At 36.0% G+C, this 16,376-nt stretch overlaps 1 protein-coding gene across 18 annotated transcripts in view; it reads left to right on the top strand.

Annotated features, from left to right (window-relative positions):
• The window catches only part of LOC124951187 (transcription factor 12), a 141,364-nt gene that overhangs the window by 25,418 nt on the left and 99,570 nt on the right, over positions 1 to 16,376 (top strand). For 17 of the 18 annotated variants that reach the window (XR_007101542.1, XR_007101541.1, XM_047499091.1 and 14 more), the window contains exon 5: positions 396 to 443. The exons of the other annotated variant lie outside the window; for it this stretch is intronic. Coding sequence is in view for 15 of the 17 variants with exons in the window: in XM_047499091.1 (XP_047355047.1) it covers positions 396 to 443 (48 nt within the window). In the remaining 2 variants the exon portion in view is untranslated. The remainder of the gene's footprint in view (positions 1 to 395; positions 444 to 16,376) is intronic. 18 annotated transcript variants of the gene reach the window in all.

Raw genomic sequence — 16,376 nt, 5'->3', positions numbered from 1 at the left:
TCTGATTTCGTTTGGACTTCGTTTCTTTGTATTCCATCTCGTGTTCGACCAATCGGATGGTACTTCGATGAAATAAAATTACAATCTTATCTTTTGTAAATTATTTTTACTTCGTGCGAAAACAGAGGCAAGCTGTGCAAACAAACGTGTTAATCGTGTCGATCGACAAAAAAAGAAAAAAAAAAAAAAAGAAAAAAAAAAAAGGAAAAAAGAGAAATATAAAAAGAAAAAAAAAGAAAAAAGAAAGAAAAAAAAGAAAAGAAAAGAGAAAAAAAGCGACGATGAAGAGACAAAGTCCAGTTTCAGTTTAAATGTCGTTCGTAAAAGCGACAACGATGACCGTTCGCGCAAAAAAGATTATTTTTTTTTTTTCTTACTTTCTCAATTTCTCGCAGACTCTCGACGGAGCAGCGGACGGGGAAGTTGTAACGACGCAGCATTGGGTGAGTGATATAAGAAAAAAATTTTAACTTGCCCGACGCGCCGCGATCGAGTCGCGCGTTATCTCGTAACGCGCATCGCTTATCAATCAAGCTACTTACTTACTTTACTACATACGTTCAACGTCGTTCGCTTTGCTCGCGAGAATGATCGTGAAAGCCGTGCCGCTATTGAATTTAGGTTGTCTCGTAAATCACCACGGCGGCCCTTTTTCTTCTCATTAGGCTTTACTCTTTTCGCTCCCAGAGCAATGAGAAAACGTACATCTTCTCGCGCCGATGACGCTCCGATCGTAATCTTTACGACGAGTCGGACTCTCGCCATAACGATTTAACCGTTCGTCTGGATTACGTCAAGATAAAGGAGAAAAAAAGAAGAAAAAAAAGAAGAAAGAGAGAGAGAGAGAGAGAGAGAGAGAGAGAGAGAGAGAGAGAGAGAGAGAGAGAGAGAAATGAACTTTGACTCCGTTCAAGTTTTCCCATGAACGCTTTCACGACATCTATTTGATTTTCTCTTTCTCTTTTTTCCTTTTTTTTCTTTTCTTTTTTTTTTTATGTTTTTTGTTCTTGTTATACTACGGTGTTCGTTCTAGGAGTTGAGTTTTACCGTACCTTTTTTCTTTCTTCCTTTTTTTTTTTTTTTTTTTTTTTTTTTTTTTTTTTTAATTTCTCGTCCTTTTCCCCTTTAGCTATGCTTTCTTTTCTTTGTAGATTTCACTTTGTAGATAGAACGAATGTTGATTGTATTTGAAGTGATTGTATTCGAATTGAATTAAAATGACATTTTTCTTTCTCTGTCGTTCTCTTTATCGTAACGATCTAAAAGTATTTCATTTCGTATTCGATAACTCGCTTTATGAAAGACCTCGAGCAGGACTTTGGTATACGTTTACGCGAAGCTCGCAATTTATTCTCGTATTTGGTTTAAAATTTATATGTATGTACGTTTAAAATCGCTTAGCTTTGTCATCTTTCGTTGTCGATCTGTAATCATCGTGATGAAAAACCTGACACCCGTTAGTTTAACTCGCGTTGGATTATAGACGAGAGTTTGTAATTTAATGTCTCTGTTTAAAGCTTGAACAAGATTCTGTGGAATTAAACGACGCACCCATTGGTTTGTCTCTTGTATCCTTCTGAAGGGAGAGAGAGAGAAAGAGAGAGAGAGAGAGAGAGAGAGAGAGAGAGAGAGAGAGAGAGAGAAAGAGACAAACCGAGGCAGGATGTATGTATATATGAGTGTGCGTGAGTGAGAGAAAAGAATGTAAAGCGATATTCGTATAGAAAGTGTTTATCGTCAGAAAGCTTTTATAAATATTGTTGACTAAAAAAATTAAATGCATATTTCTTTTTCGTTCCTTATAAATTTAATTCTTCGATATCAAAAGAAAAAAACTTCGGGATTTTTGAGAAAAATTATAGATTATAAATGCTTTTATTTTAAAATTAAAATTATAAATGCTTTTTTGTTTTTTTTTTTTTTTTTTTTTTTTTTAATTTTCTTTTTTTTTTTTTTTTTTTTTTATTTTTCTTTAAGATTTAACTGCATCATCTGTATCGTCCTTTAAACAATTTATCGTCAAGTCGCGATTATTCTTTTTTTCAATTTTTGAAAACGAATAAATTTACGACGAATATAATTTATATCTATTATTATCCAATGATCCTGACTAATCTATTGTGAATGAAATTTATTCTATCGTATTGTTGAAAATCTTCGAAGAGAATTAATTTGGAATCGAAAAATTGTTTACTTTAATCTTTAATGAAAAATAGTTGTCTGATCAATAGTGTGTTGTAATTAAATAGTTTGATAAGGCGATCAAAAATGAAGAAACACGATAAGATAAATCTAGCGATCTAGTTTACACCTTTCGACTATGCATGACGTAAGAAGGTCGATGATTTCGCTTAATCGAAGGCACTCCAATCATTACATTATCCTTTACTTCGTTGGAAGTTAATCTAATTTCGTCGAAGATTCTTTTCTTTATCTATCGTCAAAATGATATGAGATCGATGTATAAGTTTACGGACTTTATTTCAGCCGGGATTTTACGTATTTATGATAAGAGAAAACTTTGATGTTGCTCCAAGAAAAATTTGACATTAGCTGTTTTCTTGATGTTATATTTTTTTTTTTTTTTTTTTTTTTTTTTTTTTTTTTTTTTTTTGTCTTAACGATAAACGATAGAATTTTTCTAATTTCACATTCGACCAAGTTTTTCTTTTCTTTTCTTTTCTTATTTATTTATTTTTTTTTTTTTTTTTTTTTTTGTCGCAGTGCCTAAAAAATTGATCGATTTATTTATCGGAATCTCGTCGGTTGGTTGTCTGCTGATAAGCTTCGAACGGCAAAACTATAAGATAAGAAAATATAAGCAAACCGGTCAAAGGAGTATATAAGAGAAAGAAAAATAGAATAGTAAAAGTTCACGATGAAATATCTTGGTTTATAATGATGGTGTATTTCTTGGTACGCGAGCTGACGAAGCGCGGTGTATGTTATGGTGAATACGTATCTACATTTCGTGGTGAATATTGCGTACTGGCCGATCGTTACTGGTACTCTTGTGAGCTCGTTCCCTTCTGTACTGGCACGTTCCATGGAATTTACGACGTCGACACCAAAGACATTCTCGAGTGTAGCTTGATCGCCGTTAAAACGCGTTGCTCCTCGTGTGTCGGACTATAGAAAATAATTTCGGGGTGACGTCGTGAACGAATAACGATAAATAACAAGGTCCGTGCGGAACATCGTCATGCTCGAGAAAATTCACGAGTGTCCCACGCTGAACATCTTTTTATCTCTCTCTCTCTCTCTTTCTCTCTCTCTCTCTCTCTCTCTCTCTCTCTCTCTCTCTCTCTCTGTCTGTCTTTCTCACTCACTCTTTCTGTTTTTATCTATCTATCTTTTACTCTTCTCTTCTCATACGTTCTATACGTACGAGACCATAATAATAATTTATTCAACTACCAGAACTACGTGATTACATTTCTATTAGGAATATGGCTATGCGAATGTCGTCTGGGGTGTCGTAAATGCCTCACGCAACCCGCTGAAAATCCTATGGGAGTTTCACTTACTATTAGCCATCCTATACGAATGGGAATAGGGGGAAGATCGAACGTGAATGTGTTATTCTTTTAATGTAACTTTTTTGGGTCTTCGATGTCGCCAACATTTTTCTGATTATTTTTTATTTCATTTCTTTTTTTTCTCTCTCTTTTTTTTTTCATTTTCCATTTGTTTTTATTTTATTTTATTTTATTTTATTTTTTATTTTATTTTCTTTTCTCTTAAATAAAAAACAAATTCTACGAGTCTTAATTCAGTTTAAAAACAAATATTTTTCTAGTTACACCCCAATACCCAACATCCCAATAAACCTGTTTATCAAAGAATATTAATGATTTCTTCGTGCATAGACATGAGATGTTTACGCGGATCTATATAGTATAGGTATGTATAGGTATAGGTATAGATATAAATATAGATATAGGTATAGGAGCAGTATACCGTACACGGATCAAATTTGAGATGGTTCACTTATTTCCGTTGGGAAATTGATTGCTTTATTATTTTTGAGAGGGGTGGTAAGTGGGATGGGTAGGGGTAATAGCTGGTGTTATGTTATTGTTTCCGTTCTAACAATTTATGCATAGGCATGCGTTGTATTCAAATCAGATATTAATACAATCGTTCTAAAATAAACAAATTTTAAGAACGGAGAGGAAAAGAGGGACCTAGCGAACAGGCAAAACGTAATCTTAAAATAATTTTGATGTATCATATATATTCCATTGGGAAAATATTTTCTTCGTTTTGTTCTCATATAGATCAATTTTGTTCGAGATACCGAATTTCATTTATTAAAACTTCGTTAAATATCACAAATCTTACGCGATCTTACGAAAGATCAAGATAACAAATATTTATGGGTTAATATTAATTACCCGTGAGCATATATCTTTATCCCTCTCTCCTCCCGGCCCAAAACGAAGAAAACAAAAATAAAAAACAAGATATTCCTTACATTATCACGTTTTCTCAAGGCACAAAAATTCAGGCGAGGGAATTCTGGACTCGCGTATTTATATATATATATATATATATATATATATATATATATATATATACATCTACGTATAATATATATACAAATACATACATACATACATGCATACAGGAGGGTCATGGTTATCGGTAGACCATATGGTGTCGCGTGCTGCGGTTGGCAGACCATGCAAGCGAGCACCAGCCGCCACTAGCAGCGGGTTACTCCTCTCTTCCTCAACGCCTTTCGACTTTGAGGAACGAAGGAAGCACGGAAGGAACGAGGAAAGTAAATGATGGCCGGGGGATTTGAGGTGAGAGGGGAGGAGAAGAGGAGAGGAGAAAACAACAAAGCCTATCGTCGTTCGCTCGATGGCTAATTCGTGATCTCGAGGAATGCAATCTCCTCGTGAAATTCGAGTATATACACAACGCAGAAAAGTTAGTTGGCCGTAACTGGCACGACGAGTTTACAGACTCCGAAGAGGGTGGCGGCGCGTGTGCCCTAAAAGGGGGGAGAATGGGAGGTGGGTATAAGGATATAAGGTATGGGATAGGGGGTAGGGAGGGACCATTTTTCGATCCTTCGATCATCCAAATGTGCTCTATTTTTTTTTTTTTTCTTCTTTTCTTTTCTTTTTTTTTTGTTCCTTTACTTTTTTTTTCTTCCTTCCTCTTCTTTTTCATTCACATTTAACAAGATCGTACGATGCACAGTTCTCGCGTGCCGTCTGGCACTTCTTGTAATCCTAGGATTTTAACAATTCCACGGTTCATTGCTTCTCATCAAATTTAACAAGAGTTTACCTTGTAATAACGATCTCTTTAACGTTATTTATCCTTTCTCCTTTTTTTCTTTCTTTTTTTTTTTTCTTTATCGACCTCGAGTCGCGAGCTTTTCGTTAACGTTCCATTAAATGATAAAAGCGTACTTTTTTTCTTCTCCTCCTCTCTCCCTTCCTCTTTCCCTCTTTCGACAATCCGGTGAAAGAATGCGGATTTTTTTATTTTTTTTCTTCTATTTTTTTGCAGTATCTCAACGTAAAGTAGCCCGGATTAGAAAATTAATCTCCGCGTTGTGGCGCTTACTTACCACGGAATGAGATTCAAAGGTGGTTAACGCGGTGGCCCAAGGCGAGGCCGATAAATTTTATCCCACGCACGTGTGTCCCACGCCTGTTTACATGCCTTTTAATGTACGATAGATTGTCTTACCTGTTATTTTCGTTCCCGCCTTTCTCCATTGATTTATAATATATCTCTGTTCCCGACGATATTTTTGTTCTTTTTCTACTTGTTGCAGTTTTGTCAATAAGTATTATTCGTTCACGTTCATACGAAATTGAAAGGATCGATTATTCGTTAAAGAATATTTTAAGATCAATCGTCGAATCAATGACCGATCATGTCGTTTCTTAACGACGAGTGCCAATTTTATGTCGCAGGTGTTTGAGAAATTATAAACGATGGCTCAATCAAGTTTCTATCTTTAATTCCTTTAAAACATATTTTTGTATCGAGCGCCTTCGATTAACCGATCAGAACAACTCAGAAACGAGATCGTTCTCCTCTTTTTTTTTTCTCTCTCTCTCTTTTATATACTTACTTATAATATTTTATACAAATTTATGAAAATAATTAACGCTTTATCGTATTGATACTTCTAGTGAATTTATCAGGAACGTAATTACAATCACGATGGATTCAATATGAGAGTTGGTATATCGAAATTGAATACTGGTCTTTTTTTTTTTTTTTTCACGGAACTACTTAACGAATACATACATTTTATCATCACGAGTCGATCGTATTTAGAATTGATTTTTTGTACGATTATTTCTCGACTTTTACTTTTATGATTCCAAGGTAGCAATTGAAGAAATTTTTTTTTCGATCGTTTTAAAATTGTTATTTACGAGAATTACACATAACGTAAAGTAAAAAATTTGCATTTTGTTTGAATGTAATAAATTCAACATTCAACTTGTAAAACAAAAAGTATTCAATGATTCTCGTTAAGATGTGATTTATTTTTCAAAATTCTGAAAAAAAAAATATATTTTTTGTTCCGCATATACACGGATTTTTACAGCTGTTTCAACTACTACTATAGCGAAACGTTCGTGAAAAAACTAAAGACCATAATATTTTCGTCATTACTATTAATAAGTGAATCTTACGGTTTTTAATTGCCCTTTGATACTGAATTACGAATTCCAAACGTTTAATTGCCGCAATAAAGTTCTCGTATACCCTCGAATGCTTATTACGGAAATCCATTCGTTTATGGAACGCGACCGAAACTTTACTCGAGGCGGTTTTATGTCGTTCCTTTATTTCCCTTCCGACTCGGTTACAGCCTATTTACTTCTTCTCAGTTTACCCTTATTTTTCTTTTACGAGATCGCCTTCGAGATACGCGCTCGATCGAATTACGGTACTCTGTTCTTTTCGAATATCGGTGCCCACTTGATTTCCGCTAAATTTTCTAACAATTCCTCGTATATATCGACATCTCGGAATCTTTTTTTTTCTCTCTCTCTCTCTCTCTTTTCTTACCTTTCTTTTCTTTTCTTTCCTTTTCCTAATTATCTTTCGAACGGAAAATATTCGATAACGTGAATTGCCACCATCGTAAATATAATTCATAAATTTCGCTGATACATTTTTCAGGATTACAGATATTTGGGATTATAGAAAAAATTCAATTCACTCGGACTAATTTATTTTACCAATATTTTATTGTGTGAAACAAAAAAATGATCGAAAGTTACATTAAAAGCGTATAATTATTTGGGTACGCGATAAAGCATCATAATTCCTTGCGAATCTCTCCCTCTCTCTCTCTCTCTCTCTCTCTCTCTCAACTAGGAAGAGAAACGAAGTTACCGGCGAAGTGCTCGTAAACGACGAGGAATAGAAAAGCCGTCCGTAAGTAAAGGGGATCTCGATCTCGATGTGGTAACACGATTTAGTCAGCTTCGAGATGGCAACGTCTCGTCGACGAATCAATTATGAGAATCGCGTGCGAGTTCCTCGCAAGTGGATAGAAGAGGTAAAGGAAGGAAGGAGAACAGTGCAAGAAAGATAGATAGAGAGAGAGAGAGAGAGAGAGAGAGAGAGAGAGAGAGAGAGAGAGAGAGGCTGCTAGAGACGTTGAGCGCTGTTTGACGGGCACCTGTTGCTATTAGCACACAAGCGAATGCCCCTTTAACGTGTACACCTCTCTCTCTCTCTCTCTTTCTCTCTTATTTTCTCTTTGCGCTACTTTATTTTTACTTTCCGGAACCAATATCTATCCACCCACTCTCCTTCTTGTCCACTTTACTTCGATACTCGTCGATCTAATCCTGACTTAAGTGCTCACTTTATAAAGTAGTATACTTGTATCTCTTGAAAAATATATGGATACTTGTAAATTCTGATTTTTTACGAATTCAGACATTGTTTAACCTGAGTCTTAGGGTTTAACCCTTTGTTTCCTTTGTTACGAGAGTAGTCCTACCTACTTTGGACAAATGCGAGAAAACAATGCGATTAAGTGAACACTCGTGATTTTATCGAAGGATGGTTGGGAGGGAAAGGTGGGAAGGGTGAGGAGGGAGGAATGACACACACGTAAATGCGGTAAATCGTTTGAATTTCTCTTGCTACTTACTAAGTTGTCCGTACACTTTCACCGAAACATTTGTCAGCGCGAGTTATTCTATTTTTTTGTTTTGTTTTGTTTTGTTCTGCCTTTTTTAGTTTTTCTCTTTTTTTTTTGTTTTGCTTTTTCTTCATTTTTTTTTTCTTTGTTTTTTCTTTTTTTTGGTCAGCCAGAGCAAGAGAAGATTTCGAGTTCAATGAGGGGAAGGAACAATGTGGAGAAGCTAAGATGACGGTCGAGAAATAGTTAAACGATCGATTTAGTGATGGCAAGAGTCAACGACGGCCAGTTAGAGAAGATATATTTATGAGATGGCTTTTGAATCTTTGTCGAAGATTAATTTGCTATTGTTTGGCATAAACGATGGCAGTAGCAAAGACGATGAAAAAAGAATTAGATAGAGAGAAAGAGAGAGATAGTGAGAGAGTGAGAGAGTGAGAGAGAGAGAGAGAGAGAAAGAGAGTGAGGGAGGGAGAAAGAGAGAGAGAGAGAAAGAAGGAAGAAAAGAATCATATTGACACGTGTAAGTATACCATTTCTTATCACTTCACCAAGAAAGTCGATGTCGACGAAGCGAATCATATTTATACATCCCTCTTCTCCCTTAGCCTTTACTCTCTTTCACTTTTCTCCGTCGATTCTTCCAGTGACGCAACCACCCACCATCTCTCCTCACCTTGTGTAAACTTAGTACAGTGTACAGTGTACAGAGTACACAGTGAGCCCACGGCTTTATAGAGTGAGTCCTCGACTTGCAGCAGCTAAACCACGTTCTAGTACTTACTCGTTACAACGAGATTGCTATATTAACGTTGACATAGAAAAAGAATGAGGGGGAAAAGAAAAAAGAGAGAAAAGGAAAACAGAATAAAAATGTGTAATAAGCGTGAATCTCTTTTCTAATTATTCGATCGGCTAACGATCATTTTTAAAAATTAATTGTCGTGTAATTAAATTTAATATGATCAATTAATTCGTCGTATCATATTTAATAATTGTTTTATTAAGATCAACGCTTGGAAGAATTCCTCTCGCTATACGATTCGATACTCTCGCAACGCGAATACAGATTGTGTGTACAAAATAGATGGAGAATTTCGAGGCGCGAAACCATTCTAATAGAAAGACTGTTTATTGCATCGTTAGAGATTACAACGGTATTCATTGAACCATCGTTGGTCCGAGAATACAGGAAATACCGTGCGCCCGGCCAAAATGCACGCGTGAGCGATAGTTTACGGGCATTGTGGGATTATCGCGATAAATTATGGCGTGTAACGCAACTGCGCCTATCGATATGTCGATAGTATTAATTGGGTCGTCGAGATTATTACCGGAAATGTATTATATCAATAATAATTACCGACCGATTCGCTTGGAAAATGAGCATCGAATGCCTGAAATTCTGTTTTTTGATAAACACAACATTTAACTCGCAATTGTTTCTCTGATGTTTACCATTACAAAAAGAAAAAAAAAAGGAAAGAATAAACAAACAATCAAACAAAAAAGTCGAAACGAAAAGAACAAATATATACAAAAATAAGATAAAACATCCAATTATTTGTTCTTACATCTAACATTCAGTGTCGATATTTTGATATGATGGCGGGAAACGGAGTGATATTTGGGAGAAAGCGGAAATAGGACAGAGGGAGAGGGGAAAGGGCAGAAAGAATAAAGAAAGAAATATAGATCTAACATTACCGTTCGCTTGTGCAGATATTATTGTTACAAGACATACATACGGGAGATTAAATTTATTATCGTTTGGAAAAATCGAAAAAAAGGGATTGTAGAGGGATCAGAGGAAGGGGGAACCGAGTCGTATCGTTCCATACGGTCTGTCCCATGCTCCACTGATTCCTCCATGGCGCGTATAAGACGTCCAACGAACCATCCACTTTTCTCTCTTTGCCCTTTCATCGGGAAACGAGGAGGTTACGCGATTAATCTATCAGTTTGGACTAGCGCGAAATTTCGAGTGGCCACTATCCGTGTGCGCCCCTTTAGCGTGCCGCATACGGTGGTAAACCGTACAAACAGAGAGAGAGAGAGAGAGAGAGAAAGAGAAAGAGAGAAAGAGACGAAGAGAGACATGGTGTATGCGTTCACGTGCCGAGCGTTCGTCGGCCTTTTCTATTCGAGTAGGTACTCGAACGCCTACCCTATGATCGTTTTCACGGGGGATTAACGAGCGCTACGATGAGAACTCTCCACCAATTAACATATCAATGACCGATAAATCGTTGTTTCTTTCTCTATTCTGTTCTCGATACTAAACGGTTCATGTGTATCTACAGGTTTGGTTTACAATTATTTAGTAACATTAGTATGAATATATGTAATTTTATAAGATATATATATATATATATATGGAAAATAAATGGAATGTCTCAATTTGAAGTTTCACATGTAATGATTTCCCATAAATAATATAGATCCTTTTGGAAAGATGTTTAAAATAAAAAATTTTCTTAGGGTGTAAGGATTGGGAGGTAGGGGAAAGATCTTATGATGTTAACAAATCTTTTCTAGGTAGGCGTGCTTTCGAAATTTCAAGGTTACCTTTGTCTTTTCCTTTGACCTTGAACTATCCTGAAAGACCAAAGTGTTATAGTCAATGAATTCGTCCAGGAATGGGCCACTACGGTTACAGTTACGAAGTATATGGTTCTGTATAATAAGAAAAAGAAAAAAAAAACGAAGTTCACCTTGAAATTTCGAAAGCGCGTCCACCTAGAAAAAATTTCTCCACCATAAGATATTCTCACAATAGCACTATCCCCAACGAACGGAGTAAGTTTTATTTAAAATATTTTTTCAAACTAACTAGTATAATTTTGGATAATAATTGCATGGGAAACTTCAAATGTGTATATATATATATATATATATATATATATATATATATATATATATATATATTATTTTTTTTGTTTAATTTCGTTTAACATCATCCTATTGTTAGCAAGATACAAAAAAGAAATCATGATTTTCTGTCATGGCCATAGAAAGAAATATTTAAGAGGTCCATCAGTGAGATGAAGTCTTTCTCAACAACAGATACGTTCGATTACGTAAGGATATTCTTCGTGGCTTGTATTTACTCTGAAAAGAAATTTCAAAAAGAATCATGAAAAGAGGAGGGTGCTTTCGCGTGCAGTAACACGTGAAATGTTCTATTTTCTCTCTCTCTCTCCTCTCTCTCTCTCTTTCTCTTTCTCTCTCTCTCTCTCTGTCTCCCATTCAGTATCTCTTCCATACGAAACTTCTCTCTCTCTCTCTCTCTCTCTCTCTCTCTCTCTCTCTCTCTCTCTCTCTCTCTCTCTCTCTCTCTCATTCCCTTCAAACTTGTGTTTGTTCTACATGCGTGGCATTGTTTGCTCGGCGCGCAAAGCACAGCCGAGGGTGAGGGATGATACGAGCCAAATCGAGCACCACCGAAGTGTGCATCATTTGTGGCGTAGCGGTCTGTGAAATTCAGAATAACTTCTCTCTCTCTCTCTCTCTCTCTTCTCTTCCTCCTCCTCCTCCTCCTCTTTTCTCTCTTTTTCTTTTATGAAGCTATATCTTCGAGACCTACTATCCTGTCACTCCCCTTGCATCTCTACAATCCCTATGTGATACTAATCCGTTATCGAACCTTTAACAATTACATATTTCTGTTTTTTCTTTTTTTTTTCGTCTCGCCGAGAAAAGAGAACAATTGAAATTTCATCAAAATCCAGGTATCAATTCTTCATTAGCACAACTTTATTTAAGATTTATTCATACGAAATCTGATTCGTGTACAATTTGAAATTACAAAAACTAGACGTCTTGCTCGGCTCGTTTTGCTATTCGTAGAGATTAAAAATGACCGAGCGTTGAATTCTTGATAGTTTGCGTTCTAGTTGACGATTATCAAATATTCAGTGGTTTAATGCACGTGCGAAATGATTTTTTCAAACGGTCGATATTCTGAATATCGAACATTTGCTGATTTATACGATGACTTGAATAGATGTCTGGCAGTCGAGTTTGAGGTCATAAATGGACTACGATGAAGCTTCTTAAGGATGGATAGGGATGGTAAAGCTAGAAAGGTAAAGAATGATAGAGGGAGAGAGAGAAAGAGAGAGCTACGATCGTGTGTGCAAACAGCCCTCAAAGTAAACAATCCATACATCCGTGCTGAGCTTGGATCATCTGTCTCAAAGTGTACTTACCAGAGATGCTGTACCATTTAAATCGTGATGAGATTCTCTCATTTGTACAATATATTAAGAATTTAATGTTCCTTTATTACATGGTATCTCTATTTTCAACGAATCCCCAAACAAAATATAATTTCGTTTAATTGAAGTTAATCGTTCGTTTGTTCGTTCGTTATTATTTTTATAATGACAAACGACGATAAGTCATCGTTAATTTATCTATATATCATTGTTAATAGCTCGAAATATTTTTTAACTAACGAACATGTTCGTATGTGAGAGTTAACGAGATTTGAAAAAGAGAGAATGTTTTGAAAATCATTTTACGAATATCTCTCTCTCTCTCTCTCTCTCTCTCTCTTTTCCTCTTTTTCCCTCTCTCTGTTTCGTTTATGTGTACGACGACAAGCTGCCTAATTAACCGCCTCGAATTCCGAGCGAAGACCGTGATCCATTTTTTGTTCTCATCCCTTCGTGTCGTCGACCCGCCCCGAGTTCTCTTTCTCTCTCTTTTTTCCTCTCTTTCTCTCTCTCTCTTTCTCTCTCTCTCTTTCTCTCTCTCTCTCTCTCTCTCTCACTCTCTCTTGGAAAAGCATCGACGAAAGCGTCCATAGGATAGATATATAGGAGGAATGATTAGAATTTTATTATCGCGAAGAGGAAGAAGAAAGGAGGGAAGGGCACTTCGAAAGGCGGCATATGGCATGATTCCTGCAGCTCCTCCGGCTTTTGAAGTTTTGGGGATGAAAGAGGCCGACGTCGTTCTTGAGTTTACTTGACTCTCCTCGTCCCTCTCCTCGTCTCTTTCTCTCTCTCTTTCTCGACCCTCACCAAGATTCTCTGCTACAACTACGAGAATTTGAGTTCCTATCTCTCTTTCTCTTTCTCTTTCTCTTCTCGTTTCTCCACTCATTCCTCCATCCACGATTTCTCTCTTCCTCGTTCACGAACGAGCAACAAACCCTCGTTCCGTCCTTCAAAGTGCTTTCGACTTGTCTTTCGAACTCTGGAGACGACTACCGCGCTACGGAAGACGTTGGGCAAATATCCGTGAAAAGACATCAGTGGCTGCCACCAAGAGCCGAGGTAGTTCCGATAATTGGCTAAGAAAATTTTCTTAAATCCGCCTACCGATTTTCAAGGAGAACAAAGTGAAAAGTATTATTTACACCCGATTAAAATTTATTTCGTCAATTGTCAACGGTTCAATAATTCATTAATTTATTCTCTCGGTATCGAATTTAACTCGATATTATCGTTCGAAGCGTGTTAATAATGTACTTTGAATGTGTTATATCTTATTGTTGGAAAATTGTTAATTCGTCCAAGTTTAATGTAGAAAATAAAAGAAAAGAATATTAAATAACATGTAGAAAATAATAATGTAGAAAATAAAAGAAAAGAAAATGAATAATATTAAAAATAATAAATAAAATCAAAGTTAACGATTATCTGAACAGTTTATTTCGAATAGTTGTCTTAAGTCCATTTCTTTTTAGTTTTTAATCATTTAAAAGTATAATATAAAGATCACGTAAAACTGTAACCGTTGTAAATGTTAACTTGACTTTTTTCCTTTCTCTCTCTCTCTCTCTCTCTTTTTTTTTTTTTTTTTAATAAACAGGCCGTTATTTCGAAATAAAATGAATTTTCAAGCATTCTTATAAAATTCAAATTCATTTGTCCCTTGTGATCGCTTGTCCTCCAGCAAATTTCGAATTAACCAACTATCGATCTTTGAATATTGAAAGAAAGATAGAAAAAATGAAAAGGAAAGAAGATAAAAAAGAAACAAGAAAGAAAAAAAGAAAAATTGGTGATCGAACAAATGTTATCCAGTTTTTCGTAGTCTTTCTATCTGTCTCTCACAGTCACAAGGAAGTTACGATAGTGAATTCTTTTGAGGTTCTCCCCTACGAAGTTAAAGACATCATTTCGTGAAGTGCTTTCCTCCTATCGCACTAATAGAAATTTCGGTGCCAGGGTAACTTCGTATTCGGGTAATGTATCCTAACTACGAGAGCCATACGAGATAATAGCGAGTGGGGTTGAAGCGGGTATAGATCAACGATATAATCAGAACTCTATGGTCTACGTGAACTTTCTTTTCACGATGAGTTCATTATAACTAAGGAAGCCTTTTTTCCCTTCTTAATTTTACTCTAACACGATATCTTTTCATCGGATAATAAAATAATTTATTTCTTATCTATAACGTTCCTTTCCTTTCTTGAGTATAAAAATTAGATAATATAAAAAATTTTGCTGTTCGATTTGAAAAACCAAGATCGCAGCGTATACCTACTTAGGCATACTTGTATCTTTTTTCTTTTCTTTTCTTCCCCATAGAAATAAATTCTTCTATTAAATATCGAAATAATTTAATCAAGGGAGCGATAATAGTAATTTACAAGAATAATTTTAACAAATTGATTAACGATTAACATTATTCTAATTGATATGATTTTTATCGATCTTGACAAATATTTTATTGAAAGTTTATGATATAAAGGATGATAACAGAGAGAGAGAGAGAGAGAGAGAGAGAGAGAGAGAGGGAGAGAGAGAGAGAGAGAGAGAGAGAGAAATGGTATACGTCGACGAGTGGCAGGACTTTGACATAACATTTTATAGCGATATCCTCTCGTGAGTATCGACTACAGTTCGGCTCTCGGGACATACACTAGGCACACTATACATGGTATGGGTAGACTAAGCGGCGGAGGTTGGTACTAAATCTCACCCTAAAGCATCCCTACCGAACCACCCCTAACTATGCTACTAGCACTCCCATCACCCCACGCTATGACCTGACCCATTGGCGTCGATATCGACGGATCCTTTAACACAACGAATTTCTTGCTAGCGTATACGTTTTATATTCCCTATCCCTATCGTTTCTTTGTGATCTCTCGTTTGTTATCTTTTATCATTAAAAAGAGAGAGAGAGAGAGAGAGAGAGAGAGAGAGAGAGAGAGAGAGAGAGAAAGAAAGAAAGAAAGGGAGAGAAAAAAATATATGTATGTATATATAGAACTATATGGGCAAAAGAAGGTATTTTGTTAAGACGCGTTTGATAAAGATAACAAAGGGTCGATGATGAACTCGAGATGAATTAGAATTGAGCCGGATAAATCATTCATATTTATCATTTCCTGTAAAATTACAAAATTTTTTCTTTTCTTTTCTTTTCTTTTCTTTTTTCGTTTTTTCTCCTTTTCTTTTTGTTCTCTTTTGTTTTTTTTTCTTCTCTACAAAATCTATTGGAATACTAAACTCGATCGTTCTTCGACAACGTATTATAAGCGTTTCCAGTTTTTTTCTTTTCCATCCCGATAGAAATTGGCACGAAAAAAAAGGAAGGAGAAATTTAAGATTTCTAAGAAAATTTGCCTTACCTCGAGTGAAGTATCTAAGCGAGAGCTCAAAACGAACTCTCGAGTAAAGATTCTTGACCTCTTAGAACGAGGGCAAATTGTGCTTTCGCGAAAGTTCATTTTCCGAATTTCTTTTTCTCTCTCTCTCTTTCTCTCTCTCTCTCTTCCTTTTCCGAAAGAGAGACAGAGAAAAAAATTAGTCCGAAAAAGGTCGTACAATAGCGGTGAAGTAGATCAATAGAAAAGCAAGAGAAGAAATTTTTCCTTCGTGAAAATCGTCGTACGTCGAGCAGAACGATCGATAAGACTCGATACTTTCGACAGGAATGGGATACGGTAGGAAGAAAAAAAAAGATCGATCAGAACAAACGAGATTGTCTCTTTTCCCTTCCCTCTCTCTCTCTCTCTCTCTCTCTCTCCCTCCCACTCTCTCTCTCTCTCTCTCTCTCTCTCTCTCTCTCTCTCTCTCTCTCTCTGTCTCTTTCTCTCTCTCTTTCGCTCTCTCCCTCTGTCTCTTTCCTTGTCTCTTTCTCTCTTTCTCTCTCACTCTGTCTGTCTGTCTGTCTCTCTCTCTCTCTCTCTCTCTCTCTCTCTCTCTCATTCTCTCTTTCTTTTTCTTTTTCTCTTTCTTTCTTTCTTTTTCTTTTTCTCTTT

The sequence above is a fragment of the Vespa velutina genome, chromosome 8, assembly GCF_912470025.1.
Source record: "Vespa velutina chromosome 8, iVesVel2.1, whole genome shotgun sequence".
NCBI classification, from domain to species: domain Eukaryota; kingdom Metazoa; phylum Arthropoda; class Insecta; order Hymenoptera; family Vespidae; genus Vespa; species Vespa velutina.
The sequence above is the reverse complement of the archived record's forward strand: the minus strand, read 5'-3'. Positions and strand labels throughout refer to the sequence as shown.